The sequence below is a fragment of the Aythya ferina genome (genome assembly GCF_964211825.1).
Source record: "Aythya ferina genome assembly, chromosome: 8".
Classification (NCBI taxonomy): domain Eukaryota; kingdom Metazoa; phylum Chordata; class Aves; order Anseriformes; family Anatidae; genus Aythya; species Aythya ferina.
Genome location: NC_140304.1, coordinates 19,844,865 through 19,863,775, shown reverse-complemented (window position 1 = coordinate 19,863,775; position 18,911 = coordinate 19,844,865). Strand labels below are relative to the sequence as shown.

At 35.9% G+C, this 18,911-nt stretch overlaps 1 protein-coding gene across 17 annotated transcripts in view; it reads left to right on the top strand.

Moving 5' to 3' along the window:
• The window catches only part of ADGRL2 (adhesion G protein-coupled receptor L2), a 157,868-nt gene that overhangs the window by 92,280 nt on the left and 46,677 nt on the right, over positions 1-18,911 (top strand). For all 17 annotated transcript variants that reach the window (XM_084527861.1, XM_084527864.1, XM_084527875.1 and 14 more), the window contains one exon: positions 14,808-14,917. In XM_084527861.1, coding sequence (XP_084383987.1) covers positions 14,808-14,917 — 110 coding nt within the window. The remainder of the gene's footprint in view (positions 1-14,807; positions 14,918-18,911) is intronic.

Below are 18,911 nucleotides of genomic sequence, written 5' to 3'. Positions count from 1 at the left end.
AGGTGTACCTTGCCTTTTGCTACTTTCTGGTCATTAAGAGCTTGCATTTCTGTCCTTTTCGTGTCAGAGAAACACCAGCATTGATCATAAGATATCACATGCTGATGCAGACAGGGAAATTCTCGGAATTCATGTGCAGCAGAGTGGCTGTGGTGTTGGTGCAGATTTTCATTTGTGAGGTCCTTTTGCTTTGGCATGCCAGTGGTTTCTGCTTCAGCTTGCTGACAGCTGCCTCACAAAACACTTACCGTAGAAAATTATCAAAATTAGATGTCTCTTTTAAGCATCCTTTAAAAATGAAGGCTTTTACTTATCTGAAGCAGACATAGGTCTTAGTACAGCAGGTACTGCCATCGGTATTTTGCTGTAGCAGAAGTGTAAAATGCTCTGTATTTTTAAATGGCACTTTTCATGATAACAGGCTGCGGTCTGATTGATTTTTGTTTTGTTTTGTTTTGTTTTCTTGTGTGTTAATCTCAAGACTTAGTTATGACTCATACAGAGAAAAAACATTAATACACGTAGAATATTTTCATAAACCAGGCATAATCACAGAGCCTAGAATATTCATGACGCATACCATAGTCCTTGGCTTTATTACAGAAAAAAAGAGGAACACCCAGACACCTTATCTGGCATTGTTCATTTTCACTGACATTAATAGTTAATACGAAAGTAGTAGGTCTAGTTTACACATTAAAAATAGTGTTTTTTTTTTTTTTTTTTTTTTTTTTAAATTTTATTATTTTTAATGGTGTTGTTCCACTGTGGTATTACTTAGTCAATTAAATACAAACCCTCAAGTTCTGATGTTCTGAGCAGTCAGGTAAGGTGAAGTAGCTGTTAATGGTATATATACATGTATACACATATACATAATCATCAGTCTTTCCTTGATGTTTATGTGTTAAAATAAATGTAACTATATGTTTATATGTTGTTTCTTGTCCATTTGAGTACCATATAAAATACATTTTTCAGACTGTGATTTTCTTGGTCTTTTTTTCAGATTTCTGAAATGGCCTCTACTAGGTATACCTGTTGTTTAGCCTACAAGTAGTCATATTCTATATATTTTGGCTATGTAATCACCTCTCTTGGTAATTTACTGATGATTGTGAGAAGCTGACAGAGACAACATAGCTTAACCTTCAATACTTTATAGTTGAAATTTGTATGACTTCTGTATAGTTTTGAAATTTCTAGTCTAGCCCTGCTACAGTTGCGTTCATAACTTCAGTATTAAAAAATTCTGATTTACTTATATATTACTGTGTCAAATATAGTTTGTGTGGAATAATACTGTAATAATTGAAGCCCATTAATTCCTCCCACCCCAATATATCCTCTATAACACTGAGCCAAAACATCTACGTTATCAGATAAGTTGATTTAGGACTTTCTACATGTGTTCATATAGCCATTTATCTCAACCCTTGCCGAGGAGACCTTTATTAAGCTGTGATGACTGCTGAATATGAAATGTAACCAAGATTATTTTTTTATTCAAATATAATTTAAATATTCATCAAAGAGGAGTTATGCTTGAAACTGACAGAGACTATTAACATCAAAAAATATAATTAACTGCACTGGGTATCATGAAGCAGAGTTAGCCAAATAGCCGAGAGGTCTAATTGCTCTAGAGTCTGAGAAGTAATAGTTTTATTTTATACAGTTGCTGTGGAATTAATAGTGATGTGGTTTCCTATGCGAGGCAATTAAAAGCTGCCTGTTAAGGTTCATTGCACTATAGGAAATCCGTTGACTATCACTTAGTAAGCAGAACTGACATGCAAAAGGTACGTGAAGATGGGCAGAGAAGGGTATAGATTGGAAATTAGGACAGGTTAATATGAATTAAATATATGTAAGTAAATTATGAGTACTTTCTAGTATTATAAATCCAGCTCTAGCAAAGAAAGTGAAAAGTTCATTAGAAACACAAAGGAAATAGAATTTAAAAATTATTACAGAGAAGCTATTTAATTCAGAGGAAAGGAATGGAAGAGTAACAGTGGTTTAAAAATTAAAAAGTGGCTACAGAGTATAGAAGTAAGCAGATCTTATAGTCTGGAAATTTCCTTCTGCCACAGAATAATCGCCTACTTATAATAAAAAGAACCTTCTGACCTTTGTGGCTCAATTAAGCTTTTTAGTTGAATTCAACAAGGAGAAAAAAAAAACACTTCTGTATTGAATCCCATAGATTATGCATGTGCCCAGGCCATATAGCCTAAAAACAGGCAGTCATATTCATGGTACTTCAAGATTAACAAGGTTGCTGAAGTGGAAAAGTTTAAGGATCAAAGATTCAAACAGTAACAGTATTTTACAGCATTTCTTTTTTTTTTCCCCACTCTAATAAGAAAATTGCAACCTAATTGCTTAATAAATAGGCCATGATTACTGAAAGACATAGATAATTTCCCTTTTTCCATTTTATTTTCTACATATTGCAGAACAATAATTAGCAAAAATGCTGTGGCCACAAATTATTTTCTTTCATATAAAAACTATAAATAAAATGAGTTTGCATGTGTATTCTTTAACTTAGTATGGTAGTCAATTTTTAGACTTTTAAGAAGCAATCTGAAAAAGCTTTGGACTTGTAAAATGAAATCAAACAAAGAATTCAGATAGACTTGCTGTTATATATATAAAGATTGGCTGCCTGTTTCATACATTATTTAGCATGCTTACCCTGTTTATATCAGTGACATAAGAGTGCGTGCTACTTTCTCTGAAGAGCACTGTCTTTGCCGCTTCACAGCACAGTGCCTTGTACTCCCAGGCTTGCACATGGTGTTAGCAGATATTTAAAGCACTTCAGCCTAACATTTTATAGGTCATGATGATCTGAGCCTATAAAACAAGTTACTGCAATGAAGTTAATGCAGTCTTAAGAGTGTTACATAGACTAAATCAGTATTTGGTATATTTTTAGCCTGCTGTAGACACATCAATGGGGAGCAAAGGCTCTTACCACATAGAATTTTTCCATGTCAAACCTGCTATAATACAGTGGCAATAAGGAATCTTTACTACAAATTCACTATTGAAAGTCGTATTTGTTCAGCTTTGCACTAAAACACAGTAGCTATTTCAGTCTTTGAATTTTGATTTCTTCCAGCATGCGAGCATACACGCAAACAGGTTCTGTAACTTTTATGAAATAAGTTAGGTAGCAGAACAACTTCACTGAGCAAGCTGCTCTGACCAAAGTCATAGCATTTGAACATGTTACAGGAAGAAGTCTTTCTACCTAATGACACAGGGTTGTGTAATGTTTCATATGGCAAGATATGTATTTTGTCATTGTATGTGCAAGGGCATCTATGTTTTCTTAGTAATAATCTGGGCAACTGTGATCTTTAACCTTACTGTTTGTTGCTTCTCAGGTATCTTGCTCCTTGTGATACATATATATATATATACATATATATATGAGGAAGGAACAATTTAAAAATGTATTTAACACATGTATTTTTCTAGCACTCTAAAATTACTGTTTCAATATAACTCAGATTTAGTGCTCCTTTTCCTATGACCGTTAATACATGAAATTAGACCGAGTTATTTAAGTGTAACAATAACCAGTTCTGAACCCATAACCTTTCCATGTTAACTGAATTTCTTAAGAGCATTGAACTCAGCCCTACTATTACACTCGTGAAGCTGTAGGTGTTTTCTCATCTAGGATGTGGTAGCACTGATACTGCTTTCAGTGCATTATTGTAGTGCCAGCATCACTGGTGGGTATGAAAAACATCATTTACTTTGTATATTTAGTTTTCTTAGATAATTTTACTGCCTTTGTGGCTGAGATATAGCAAAAGAACACCTCCTGGAGTTGCATTTAAAACAGTAGCTCTTTGGGTAATGTGCTGCAGACAGAACACATATGAGTTAGTGCTCAGTTATCGTGAATGCCATCAGCAATGCCTTGTTGCTTTCTTATCAGCCACTTTCTGCTGTCAGCCCAGTGCTTATTTCAATAGAAAAGGATTTGCATCAAATGTAATACAGTATTATGTATGGCTAACATGGGGTTTTTAATTGTGCAGGCACATGAGACTTCTTCAGTGGTAGACAGTTTGATAAAAGGATTAGATTAGGAATATTTTTGACACAATTAAAGATTATCTGTGTGTTGAAGGAGTCAAGCTAGTGAATTTTCTGATGTGTTTCTTACAGAGGTGAATCTGCTTGACTTGTGTAGAAAACAAAACAAAACAGAACAAAACAACACAGAATCCACAGAATTTTTGGAGATGTAAAAGTGAGCAAATGAGAGCATCTCCCTAGACTTTATTGGGTTTAAAACTGGAAATTGTGGGATTGTGCTTCACAAGTTAGAGCAGAAGGATACTTGTGCAGGGGAAGTCCTATACCTAGAAGTCCTGCAAGCTTTGTAGATGATAATTAGATCCAGCCATCGCTGTGGGTAATGAATAACAGTGCTTTTGTGATAGGAATTCCTCTCAGAAGAAAAGAAAGTACTTGTGGAGAGGACTCTCAGACATTTTATTAGAAAATGACACCACTGTTACAGAGTTGATTAAAGACACCAACCAAGGGACAGCACTTCTGGAAAAAATCAGCAGATTTTGTTAATAATTATCAGTTTAATATACATAACTTTAAAGCCATAAAATCTGCATTAAAAATGTTGAGGAAAAGGATCGTACCAACTTGCTAGCAGATTACACTTTTATAAATCTTGTAAATTAACCAAGTTGTCTTTTGGCCTCATGCTCAGCATTTTGCTCTGCGTTCTGTTGAGCCATACAAACAAGTCACTTCCCAGCCCTGTGGAATCAGTAGAGATGCATCAGTGGCACAAGGCCTATGTTGATGAAAATTATAACTCAAAAAGGGGATATTCCCCAGGGCAAGTTTACAAAAAACAATTTATTTTTTTTCACCCTGTAAAACTCATCTTACATGCAGGATCTCTTGCGTTATTACAAACTCTAATCCTCTGAGTGGGTAATTAACGGACCAGAAAAGCCATTTGTGGAAAGAAAGAGTCATAAGGGTAAAAAATATTTCTCCGCTGAATGATCTTTAAGGAGTAAATAATTACAAGAGTGAGAGGTTTGGGATGACCAATCTAAATCTGAACATAATTAGGATGAACACAGTTTGAAAATCGAAGCAGTTGGCATATGCAACAATTCTCATATCAGAAGACTAATTAAATATTTAAAAGCCCAAAAGCCCTCACTATTCACAGAAAAATAACCTGCCACAAAAGGGTCTGCAACTTTGGAGATAATTAGGAAGGGTTACAGGGGGAAAAAATCACCAATTGGCTCCAAGGTTCTGCAAGGTCACGTCTTATTATGGTGTATCTTTTATATGGTTTGATAACAACTTTCTTGCTAATTTAATCTAAGTCGGGCATAGTGATATCCCATTTCCCTTGTTAAAAATGTGATCATTTTTCTGTATGCAAACTGCAAGAGGTGAACGTTTTTATAAATAATTGCTCCTAATTGATATAGGTCATAATACTTTTTCATTATTCAAGGGAAATATATATGTTAAAGGTCAGTTAGGGTCCACCCCTACACACACACCCCATTTTGAAATTGTTCCTCCTGCCCATTGTAGAGGGAAACCACAAGACCTTATGAGTTCGTGCTACCTCAGTGGTAAATTTCATAATTAGTACATGTTACCTGTTGAAGCCAAGCTACAGCTATGTTGGATATACATTTCTGCAGCCAGGGGAGCTGTGCTACATGCGTGGAACCCACAGTGAGTCCATCTTTTTTTGCGTTGAACTGGCCTGGAGGTTCAGTGGAACTGCGAACACAAATGTACTGTCTTCCAAATTTCAGAAGAATTTCGGTAACAAATCACCTCTATCAATTGAAATACCTTATTTTAGTAATTAAAGCAGGTGATTTTTTAAAATGTATTTAAGATCTGTACAAATTAATGTGAAGGATAAAGCTACGAATTTTCGGAATTGTAATTGTTCAAGTTGCTATTCATTAAATAAAGACTCAGAAGCTGTCTTAAGTGCCATAACTTTCAACTACATTATGAATATGCTGAATGCTAAGCCCTGGATAAAAAAAATCTACAGTGCTGCAAGAATGGGTTTTAAAGGGTTTTTGCTATTATCCTATGATCTCTGCCTGGGAGTCTGTTCTCCTGTGAGTTGGTTGCAGTGTTTCACCTAGGAGTTAGACACAGTGTTTGAGGATTTGCTCTTGGATTTGCTGTGGCTCTGCTGTAGTACGGTGTCTCAGAAGTAAACACCACTCAGTGAAGCTCCTTCCTTGGTACCCAACCCTATGTTTCTCATCCGAAACATACCTGACCTACAAGATGTGATGCTGCACTCACGTTCACTCAGTGTGAATAATCTGTGTAAATTGCTCGGATATTATGATGCTGCACTACTAAAGTTTTCATTAGTAAATAAGCACTGCTTCAAGCTATTTATTTTGCCTAAATGGTGAAACATTTAATTGGGTCTTTTGAACTGATTACTTTTCAGCAGTGCAGATCTGCTAAGCTTAGTTTGTGTGCTAAGACATACACTTTTAATCCCATACTGCATTTTTCTTGCAGGGTGTACATACATAAATAACCTGACAAGATTACGAATATGACTTTATTTCCATTTCTTCTTCCTCAGACAAGGTTGCATTAGAAACATTTTTGCTAAAAAGTTGGTGTCCTCTCCTCTGTGCTGTTACAAGGTTTTGGTTTTGCTTGCACATGCGCATTCCTGGCAGAAATCACTCACAAGTAGATTATTCCATTTGCTTTGCACACCTAATTGTCATGCCTAATTTTCCTGTCTGTGTTTTGCAACCAGTTCCTCAGAGGCTCTGGTAGTTTTAGTAGGCCTTTCACATACATGGTAGAAAGTAGCAGGGATGGAAAGATCAATTATAAAAACTGTTCAAAAATTATCGAGAGATGACAGTTACTTATTCCACTGGAATCTACATTTCCTTTTTTTTTTTTTTTCTCCTCCCCCCCCCCCCCCCCCCGTTTGATCTGATGCTTCAGTTTCAGATTAATGATAACTCCATAATAATAGCATTTACACAGATAAACAAAGTACTGGAACAAGAATGAACCGGGAAAAGAAAAAGTACTGCTGATGTGATAGCTTCAATGGGAGTAAGTGGAAAGGTCTGCCTTTTTAACAGTGACTGCTTTAAATTTAGCAAACATGAATACTAAAACACAAACGTGTCATAACTAAATTCATTAAAATTGTAAGAAGTTGAAAGCAAAAACCACTCTGTTAAATGACTTTGCCATACAGATCCAATATACATATATTGATAGTGAATCGGATGTGGTAACCTGAAGAAAGGGCCTGTGGGAGTTTCATATTTTCTGTTGTGTTTTATTGTCTATTTTGAGTTTTCATCATGCCTACCCTTAAACTCTGAAAATATTACATTGTAAAAAGAAAGCACAATTACATATTATTGTGTATTTATTGAGCAAACAAAAACAAAGCTATGGTGCACCTTCTTGTACAATATTAATTATACACTATTTAGCTTCCTAATGTTATGTTTACTTAGTAATTGGGAAGATTCAAGAAATCGTCAATATTTTATTTAAAAAGAAAATAGAAACAATTTTCTCACCTTTTTATCCCCCAGATACATTTCATCTGAAGCCACCAGGGTTACTGCTGTAGTGATCATATTGCTGAGTCTACATGAAATCCTGACACCGGGTTACGATTTCTTCAAAACAATTTTTAGCATACTTTACTGCTTTCATGCTCACAGGAAGATTTCCAATATTGCAATACAAATCTTATGGACAAATTCTGCTTTCTTACATGCTCATGCATCCCCTGTTCTCTTCTTAGATTATGAAAACTACCACCACAGCCTAAGTGGTGGTAGTTTTCATAACTAGGTGCTAGATCTGTTTTCACTCTGAGCTAAGTAAAAGTGGTGCTACTTTTCTTTAGCATGCTCATTCCCCCATAATAGTTTTAGGAATTCTAACCTGAAAATAACTTTTAGGAAATCTTATACATGTGTAAGCAAAAGTAACTTTTTTAAAAGGCAGCAGTAGGATTACATCTGTCTTGGCTCTGTACGAATGTGTGCATTCACTTTTGGGGGTGTAGCATTGTGCTGCTGCTGCAGTTGCTATAGCAGTCTGGATAGTGCAGTGCTGGGGGACCAAGGCTGCTTCAAGTCAAGGCTTTATAGCAGGGCTAGCTTTTTAGCAGGTCTTTTTTTCAGGCTTTAGTTAGGTCCAATTTATTAAGTAGTTAGGTTTCATTTCTGATATGTAATAATACATTTCTTGTGAGGTGAATTTGAAACTCAGAATTTAAGTATGTTACTTTAAATAGTTTTATCTCCTGTTGCATGTGGGTGTGCATGCATATGTATCTAATGTATCTAACATAAAAAATCTATTCTCTGGTTATTTTATAAGTAAGTTTTTTACATGCTTTCTAAGCTCAAATTAATAAAAATAAATAATTATCAAATTAATCAAATAAATTATCAAATTAATAAAACATAGCATTTAAGTAATATTTGACATCTTCATACATATATAACTTAGAGTTTAATAACAGGAGTGGAGGTCTAGTGATATGCATACACAAGCAGAAGCACACCGCACACGGTAGTTGTAGACCATTAGGAATACATATGTAAAGACAGCCATTTATTCTGGGTAAAGAGGTTCAGGAATTTTTCTGTTTAAAATATGCTGTTAAAAGTCAATACACGCAGCATAGTCATCCCACATTCCCATTGCTTTTTAGTCAGACTGCAACTTACACAGGGTGAATAAGGAACAAGAAGACCTTATGGAGTACGTGGTGCTACAACTCATAGTTTACGTGTGGCAAGTGGTGTTTGAGCAGGTTGCTGCAGGCAATATGCAGGAACATGTCATCATGCTAGCTTTTAAGTATTGAATCAATATGCTGAAAGAGAAATACTGTCAGATCTGGCTTAAAAGTTTCAAAACATACCAGAATAGTTTGTTTTAATGTATTAACAATTTTATCAAAATGAATTTTACTTATTAAGTGTGGTTTTATACTATCTCATATTTTAGCTTTTTAAAGTGAAATATACTTGACTTTTCTGTGTTTGCCAGTTTACTTAAAGAAACACTGCATTCATAGAAAGCTGATGCATTAGGAGTATGCTAAGTAGTCTGTTTCTGGTATGAGCTTAAGCCCGTACCCTTTTCAAAACAGCACTAATGTTTCTTCTATGTTACTATCTTTGTCAAATTTATGTATATAAAACAAAAGCATTTGAAGGATAAATTGTGATGCAGACCTTATTTTGTATGCCTTAACTTCGAAGAACTGCAAGATCCACTTGGAAAGGAGCTGCACATATCTTTATGTGACATATGTTACCTACCCTTAAAGGTGAAGTCTTCACTCAGTCAGTCCATTTGACCCATCTCATGCTAAAGTGTCTCCAGAATCTGCTTTTCAGATTCCAGTATTTCAGGTCTGGTCCAGTCATGATGCACTCTGTTTTTCATTTTAATGCTGGAGTATTTGTTCAAGTCCATAGATTTTGCATTTTTAATCTTCCTTAGAACAGTGGTGAATAATGGCCCTTGGCAGGAGATAATGAAATTTTCTTAATTTATATTTTCAAGCAGAAGCTTCAATTGAAAATGGCATCCTATGGCCTGGAGACATAGCTCTAGTGCAAGTTTCAGGGGAGCTGTAATAATAATGCAGTGCCAGCAGTGACGGGGAATGATAGGACAGTGAAGAAGTAATTTAAGAAAGAAAAGAGAATGTACCAAAGCTTTATTGTAGCATATCTAATGATCTGCTGAAGATTCCCAATAGCTTTTGGAGCATGACAGGAGAAACTAATGTTATCTTGCCAAAACAGAAGCCCCTGCTTAATCAGCAGAACAAGATTATTGATTAAAACACCTCACACAATAGATTGCGCATGGAATCTCATCTCCATACATTGCACATGGTAAAGTGCAATAATGAGCATGAGATAATAAAAAAGGAGCAAAAGCAATTTGTTGGGAATTGTACAAGTCAAGATTAGAGTTGAAATGCAAACAAATTATTGTGGAAGGTACAGCTGTCCTTAAAGATGAGCACAGAAGGAGATGGGTGCAGCAGGGACATGGCTACATAGTGAGTGGAAGATGCTTGCTAACAGCTCTGCTGGAGCTGCTTTCCTTCCCTTTTATTTCTGTATTCATCTGAAATGTGGAAGGGCCATTCCTCATTTGCACAGTCTTCTTTCTGAGGTGAAAGGAGTTCAGACATTGTACTGTAACTGTTAATTAAACACTCCATTTGATTTTTAGATTACTCTGATGCATCTGCATTATGAAAATGTAACCTTTCTTCATTCATACTAAAATACTGAAGAAATGAGTACACAATTACTCCATGAGAACAATGATACTTCCTACATTTCCCTATGCAAAACTCTTGCTGGTAGCACAGGAACCTGAATTATCATTCTTTCAGTGCTACACTTAGTCTTCTCCTAACTAGGGTTTCAAATTTAATTCATGTATTACCTTTTCTAAATCAGCTGTTACCAAGTTCTTTGCAGATCTGCATTATTTCCTTGTAAATGACAAAGTCATAGTGTCATAAATCTTTGAGAATGTAATGAATGTCTCAAGTGATATTTCAGCGTGTGATAATATAAATTTTAAGATTATACATAAAAACCTGTGGATTTGGATAGCTCAAAATAAACTGGGGAAGTATGCAGTTAACTAGATTACAGAACACTTAAACGATACTTTAATACAGAACACTTAAACACTAGATTGCAGAATTTAAACATGAACGTGTTTGTGATTTGACTTCTTAAATTCCAGGAAACAACTGGTTTGTACCACGCCTTCAGATGGAACACTTATAAAAGAGTTTGGACAGATGGACTGAAGTAACAGTATGTTGTGTAGAAAAAATAACATTGGTAAAAATGCATGAGGGACTTCAAGTTAGTTGACAGGGTTTTTTGTTGTTATTTTTCTGATGATGTCCAGGCCTACTTTCAAATCTATAGGAATTTTATTACATGCGTGTTTTGGAGAATCTAATATTCAGAAAGGGCTTACCCATTCAAAAAGTAATGGAAAATAGGACATGAGATTATGTCGCAAAGATTGTAACTGTAATATGGGCATAGTGTTTCTAAATGTAAAGATTTCTCAAAATTATGAACCTCTGCTAGAGCAGTGATGAGGTAGCTTTGATACTCTGTAGTCATGTAGCTGGCATAATTCAGAGTTTCTTGCTGTAAAGAATATCAGCTGAGACCTTTAGTAGTTGGTTAAATGGTCTTGGTAGACAGCAGCAGAACTGTAGGCCAATAACCAATACAGTATATTAGGTTCTACAGAGGAAAAACCTACAACGCTGAAGACAGAAGACTTCCATTTATCCAGAGCACAAATGACAGTACTGTAAATTCCCTGAGTGGCTTGTCTCTGAAGTACCTCTACAGAGCCCATATCTTCTTTGTCTCTTCTCCAAAAGCCATGATGTGGAATTGACAGCTGCTGTAGATACTGTTGGGGTTTCTTGAAGATTTCACTGGAATTGGAATATGACCACTAACTAGGTAACAAATAGTTACCTGAATGTGGATTTTTTTACATATGAATGTCTTAATCAAGCTGCTTTAATTTGAAGTCTTAGAAACATGTGAAAATCAGAACCTTATATGAAAATTACTCATGTTTTGTAAAATGCAACCATCAGCGTATTCTTAAATGCAGATCAGTGATTTGAATGTGAAAAACCACAACTTAAAGCACAAATCCTTCTATTCATTCAGTTATCCAAGTAATTGCCCTCTCTGGGTATGGGGATGCTTTGTAGCACTGATTTGTACTGCAGTACCAGGCAGGCTCATTGTGTTTTGGAACTGGCGTCTCCTTCATTTTGACCAAAGGTGAGCAAGAGGTGGCCATATGGAGAGTAAGCAAAATTTTAGCTGTAGAAATAGTCAAAAGTTTTTACAAAGTCTATGCCTTCCTGGAATTATCACTCAGTGCCTGCAGTTTGACTCTGGCACTCATTGTGGAAAGACAAAATAGTGCATTGTTTTAATTATTATTATTATATAGACTTTTGATACAAGCTACCATGAACTGCAGCTTCCTGACTGATGACAGAGTAATAATTCTTTCACCTGGGGAAAATGAAAGAGAAGGAGACGAGTCCGTCTTTTTTTATACAATTTACAAATACTGCTAATAAAACTCTCTCTTTTTTTTTTTTTTTTCCACAGCTAAATATAACCTTCATCAGTTTCACTCACAAGCAATTCCTCCCAATATGTATCCATTTTATTGTGCAACAAATCAATATTTCTCTCTTAATTGCTGCTCATTCAAGTATAAAATGAAATTTTCATACAGCTCAAAGCTGTGGAAACCATTATACTGAGTGATGCACTACACAGAGTCTTTCTGTAGGGATGGTTTTGGCTTCAGCGTAAGGTTTTCACTAACAAAACAGAAAAATTTAAAGAAATAATTACAAATAATTACAAATTCTTACATCCAAGGTTTTTATGCTGGTTAGTCTGACCTGAGTTGTAAAAACCTTGTACATGGAACGAAGAGGCCTGTGAAGTTTAGGACTGTGCTGCCTTCTCCTATTTCTACAGCCTTTTCTTAACACCATGTACATGAGATCAGTGCAGAGGCTTTCTCTGCAAGCTGGTTGCATGTGTCATCACTTCCATGTGGCTTTGAAAACCATCATACTTGTTCCAGTCTCTCAAGTACTGGAGAACAAGTCCTATGAGGAGCAGCTGAGGGAGCTGGGCTTGTTCAGCCTGGAGAAAAGGAGGCTCAGGGGTGATCTTATTGCTCTCTACAGATACCTTAAAGGAGGCAGTAGCGAGGTGGGGGTTGGTCTATTCTCCCACGTGCCTGGGGACAGGACTAGGGGGAATGGGCTTAAGTTGCGCCAGGGGAGTTTTAGGTTGGATGTTAGGAAGAACTTCTTTACTGAAAGGGTTGTTAGACATTGGAACAGGCTGCCCAGGGAAGTGGTGGAGTCACCATCCCTGGAAGTCTTTAAAAGACATTTAGATGTAGAGCTTAGGGATATGGGTTAGCGGGGACTGTTAGTGTTAGGTCAGAGGTTGGACTCGATGATCTTGAGGTCTCTTCCAACCTAGAAATTCTGTGATTCTGTGATTCTGTGAAGTACACTTCATGAGATGTTGCCTTGAGTAACACTGGCACCCTGAGTCTCACAGAACCTGTGTGAGGGCTGCATGAGGATCCTGCCTATGCTGGCCGCAAGTCATGGCCGCAAGGTAAACTCCTCACCATCTATCTGGTTGTGTGTGTATACAGGAATCATGGGCTACTTCCACTCCAGTTTGCAGTTATAAGCCTTATGAGACAAAAAAGTAGTTTTTAGAAAAAGAGACAGAGAAATGAAGAGATAAATTCAGAAGAGTCGTTGTTCCCGAGTTTACTCAATAAGAGGCTCACTATGTCCTGACCAGTTTTATACAAGCTTGATTAGAACATAAAAGGGAAAGTGATTCATATCTGAGTTCTTCAAATGGGCTTGTTCTACCTTTCATGAGGTAGCATGAATTATTCTTATACCTGCTGGCAAAGTAGAGCTGTGGAAAGCTGTTGATACAAGATAGATTATTTTAGCTTGGGTATTCAGGGAGTGTGGGAAGTGGTAGGGCAATAGAGAAGTTGATGTACAGCTGGAGTCAAAGGCTAGACCATTACTTAAGCTCAGACGTCCGTTATGCAGTTTGCTGACAAACAAAAGTAACCCCTGAGAAGATCAGCTAAGCTCTTTTTCTTTTAGTTACCAAACTCCCTGACCTTCTCTTCTTTCCATCTACTTCCTTCTGTTTTTTTCTGTATTATATTTTGACCATCTCTTCAGAGTTAGGTGATAATTTTTCCATTTTAAGTTCCAATCTATTGATTCTTTTGTTTCTCTTTCTTCTGGAAGCCTCTACTCATTATTTAAAAAATAAGCAAACGAAAAACAAACAAAAAAACAAAATCACCCTTTATAAACATTAAATTCAGTAGATCCTTATGGTTAGAGGCATTGTAATGAAGTTCTTTGTATCAAAATGCATTGACTTCCATTGTTCAACAAATCATTTATGTTCCAGTATTTAGTCTCCTCTAAAATACATTTGAATTATTTTTCTTGCAGTTGTTCTTTTTAACTGTTTTTCTTATTTCCTCAGATGGTTATTCTTTACCTCTTGCTGTAACCTAACAGAGGAAGCATAGAGTCCACCAATTATTCCTAAAATAATTAAAATGGAAATGCTAATGCTCTTTGTCTGCAGTAACTCTTCCAACCAAAATCATAACTTTCTTGAATCACAACAAAAATCTGAGACATAAAACCATTCATCAGTATGTATACCTATGAAGACTGAAGGAATTGCTCATTTGTGCAATTGTACATTATTCAAATTTACACATTTTTTCATTTTGTATCATTGCATTTTGCTTTGATTTTATTGAATAGTGGTGTCAAGTCAGTATATATTTGGGATAGCTATCTTTACCAGTGGGAATGAGTGACATTTAGATAACATCGATCCCCAAATTTGAGTGTAAAGCCAGGACTGAAATATTGTGTTGAAGCCTTATTTATGGACTCAGACTGATCTAGTATTAATTAACTTGTTGTCTTATGGATTGGATTGCCCAAGTGTGAAGAGAGTTAGAACCGCATATAGCACTTAAGTATGAACTTGCAAATTAAATGTAATTTTAAATTAATTACCTTTCTTTTCCCATTACAGGTGCAACAACCGAACACAGTGTATAGTAGTTACTGGGTCAGATGTGTTTCCTGATCCTTGTCCTGGAACATACAAGTATCTAGAAGTTCAGTATGAATGTGTTCCTTACAGTAAGTATAATCTTTTTATTCTTGTTCACTTCCTTTGGCCCTCACAATTAAAGCTGGAGTGCTGTTACATGGAAAAGAAGCATATGTTTATGGCCCACAGACCCATTATGCATGCAGAGCACTTGCAGACTAGGGCCTCCAATTAGCTTCGCAAAGTGTGGAAGGAAGCCATGGTGTGATGCTGGCCAAGTGTCTGTCTGTGTTCTTAAGTGTTTGGCTTTTAAGGCTACTGTTTTTCCAGAAAACAAACTCGAATTAGTTATTCAATAGGCCAGATAGAAATTTGTACTTTTGCCCAATACCAGTTGCTGACAAATTGGCTTGGCTCACAGACTTCTAAAGAAGGAATTGACTTCAATTTTAATCATTATCTATTTGAAAGGCTACCTGCTGTTATGGTGACTTTGGGTGTACAACAAAGCCCAGCACTGACACTCCTGGGCAAATGCCCTGGTCAGGAGACATTATAAGACAACTTTGTGCTTCAGGGGCGCAGTTGTAAGTGAACACAGAATCAGAGTGAATAATTCATCAGTAAGTTACTGAAACTTGTTTCTTAAAAACAGTGGGAAAAGGAGTGAGAAAGAGACGTTCACTTTTAGTGTAAAGCCAAAATGTGAACTGTGCCTTGGAATCAGCTGTCAAAACAGAACTTTTTTTCCTGAAAATAAAGTAAATACTGAAAACATATTGAGATCAAAAAATTAGAAGTTATGGCTATTTCAGCAGTTTTGTACGGTATTCTTTCTAATGCCAGAATTCGCTAGATTTAGACATACCTCTTTTTCCTTGCAATAATTAATGTTTGTTTTTTTTTTTTTTTTTTTTTTTCCCACTGATGTATGCATGTTTTAAAAGTTCTGCAGATTCAACACTTTTAACTGGTTTTGCTTTCTTGTAAGGTCATTCTTTTCAGTGACTTCTCCCTCGTCCTGTAACTCCACAGAGAAATATCTGTACTTGCAATGGAATTTGAGCAGTGCACTGATCATTCCCTTAAGTTATTATTAAGTGTGAATTTCTTGATCTGCAGTAATCCTTAACCAAAGTCACATTTTCTGTTGGTACAGGAAACAGGCCAAGTCTGAGATGCAAAAACACTGTGGTGACAGTATACATCCAAAAAGGAAGGAAGTGAGTTCTGGCATAAGCAAAGCTATGTCAAAACTGTCCATTCTATTTACTGTACAACATTAAAATTTAGACTTCTTAAACCAAAATACTACTCTGTACTGCTTCACCACATTGAACATTCACTATTGTTAAAGGCCAAACACAGATCATCTGTTTTTTCTTCATTTCTGCTGTCATTGTGATATGGATGCTTGCTGATTTTTTTTTTTTCTGTACCATTTGTAGGATTGGAAGCCTACTGCATACAGTGATCCCTAGTACCATTCCTACTGTGTGTAGTATGGGTGGCTTGTTATACCTGTTCTTCTTGTGCCACTTTTAAGGAGTGATGTCTTACCCCAATCTAACCAAAATTTTGTTCCACAAAGATCACTTTTACTGTAGCTCACTTTTTATTCCCAAATTCTCAGAAAGAGGGCAGTACAACTGATTCCAAACCATGGGGTCAGTCAAATGACGAGGTTATGTTTCCAGTTCCAGTAGGCTAGTTCATAGAGAAAAGGTATAATGCAAATAATGTTCAAACATAATTTTTTATGCTGTTTTAGGAAGAGAAGTGTGGATATATTCAACTGATTGGGTATTGCTGTCTACAGGAATCTTTTCTTTTCCAGTTTTCAGAAGTATAGTGTCACAGCGCGGCCTATCCTGTACTCTAACATGTAGTAATTCTACTTTTAAAATGCTTATTTTTGTTTATTGTGAATTTCATTGGCCTACCCCTTCCTTGAATTATATAATTCTATGTCTATCATAACTCAGGATTCTGGATACTTCTTGTCTTTCAAAGTCTAAGTTTTGTAGTTTGTTAACTGCAGCATGTACGGTGATGACACTGCCTAATTCCAGAATTGTAAGAGGAATCATCTGTTGTTACCAGCATCAAAAGGATTGCCAGTTATTAAAATCAGTTTTTGATTTCAAGCTACATTGTGCTGCAGTAGCCATTTTGATTGTTGACCATTTTTTTCCCCTGTCCCACAAAGCCTATCCTGTTATTTTTGCAAATCTCTTGATGACCAATCAACGCCAGTTATCAAGTCTAATTTTTTGTTTCCTCTTACTTGTTCCATTGCTTCACTTCTAAATGTACTAAATGACTAAAATCATTAGGTTTGCAAAGAGCAGCTATCCCAGCAAAAAGAGACTTGTTAAGAAGATGGGATAGGCTTTTGTGGGTCTAGTAAGGGGGATTTTTAGTGATCACAGCACTTCTAACCAAAGTTCAGTTATGCTTTTTTTTTTTCTGAACTTCATCTTCAGTTACTGCAAGACTGCAAAATGTACTATGTTGACGTCTTTCAGCCCGTGAGAGATTACAGCTAGCAATTGTACCAACTTTTGTGGTTAAAGTTGAGAGCTCTTACACATTGGTGTTGGTGTCACCCTTGTACAAAATGCGATTTATGAGCTCCTCTTAGGTCTTGCTGGCCTCTAGAAATATGATCACGCTTTGCTGATCATGCGTATTGATTGAGCTTCCTCTGGGCTCTCATTGCCCTCAAAAGAACGTACTTAATGAAAAACTTCCTTTTTTGCATCTCATAGTGTAGACCTGTTACTGATGTTTTTCTAATCCTCTTTAGCTGAAAAAAATCTATTGAAATACTCAGTTGGATCTCCAACAAAACTAAAATTCTAGACAAATTTGATAGGCATTGCTTTGTCCTAAAATAAGAGTGTTATTGATTAAATTACAAAGAAATTGAGAGTACCATACTTGACATTTCTCTCAATTATGCTGCACAATGTGTGTTGACACTTTTACTGAATAACGGAAGTTGGCCCTTTTATTAAGAAGTACATCAGAAGTACCATTTTGTACATCTGTGCATTTTTATTTTAAGCCTTTTTTGGACTCAGGAATTCAATAGAAAACATTTTAAAGTGTTTTATTCTCTCTCTGTCTATATTGATTGGACTTTGCAGCATTTGTTTATTTCAGTAAGCCCATCTGTCCCTGAAAAATGTACAGCTGTACACCAATGCACTTGGAGAAGACATGCCAGTAATGATTTTAGTTATCCCTAGATTTTTCCCTCACTCCTATTACTAATTCTAAGTAGGTACAATATCAATACTGCTCTTTGGCGAGGAATAAGCTCGTGCATGAAAGTTCACAAACAGAATAATATGAAAGTCATTAACACTGAATATGAAACTCAGGAACTCACCTAAGAATGCGTCTTCTGTTTACTCGAGAATTAGAAAATGAAGTAAAACAAATTTGTTACCTAAATATGCACAAATGAACAAAGGCTAGAAAAACTACTGCTGATTTTGACAATATTAGCCCCCTTCCACTCTGCCTGTAAAGCTTTGGAATTGTTCCCTAAAGAAACACTAGATCAACTCAGTCAATACCATTCTCCCAAAATAACCATATGTAATTTTGTTAAATGAAACTGAAAATACAAAACTTTCTATGGAATATAGAAATACTTTTTTCATGATAATACTGGAATACTGAAAATGTAATAGCTGTGCAAATAGTTTTGATACACTTCCTTGGTGCCAGCAGTTACTGTCACACAGATTGGTACATCTGTCATTTTCCAGGTCATTTTATGAAAGTAAGGGAACATACTTCAAAGGCTACTGAGTATATGAAATAGATTTTATTGCAAATAATTATTGGAGAGCTATTTACTATCTGGACTTCAGCTCTAAGTCTTCTATAATATGTTCCTTAAAACTTCCTTGGGGGAAAATTTCTATAGTAATGTAACTTTGTTAATCAGGTTTGATTTATATTTTCCATGTATGGTGGTGGAATGCAAATTTGTTTCAAACACTTAGTATACTTAGTCCTTGCATACTAGCTTGCTGTTTCGGGCTTAATCGATGATGCTGGAGAATA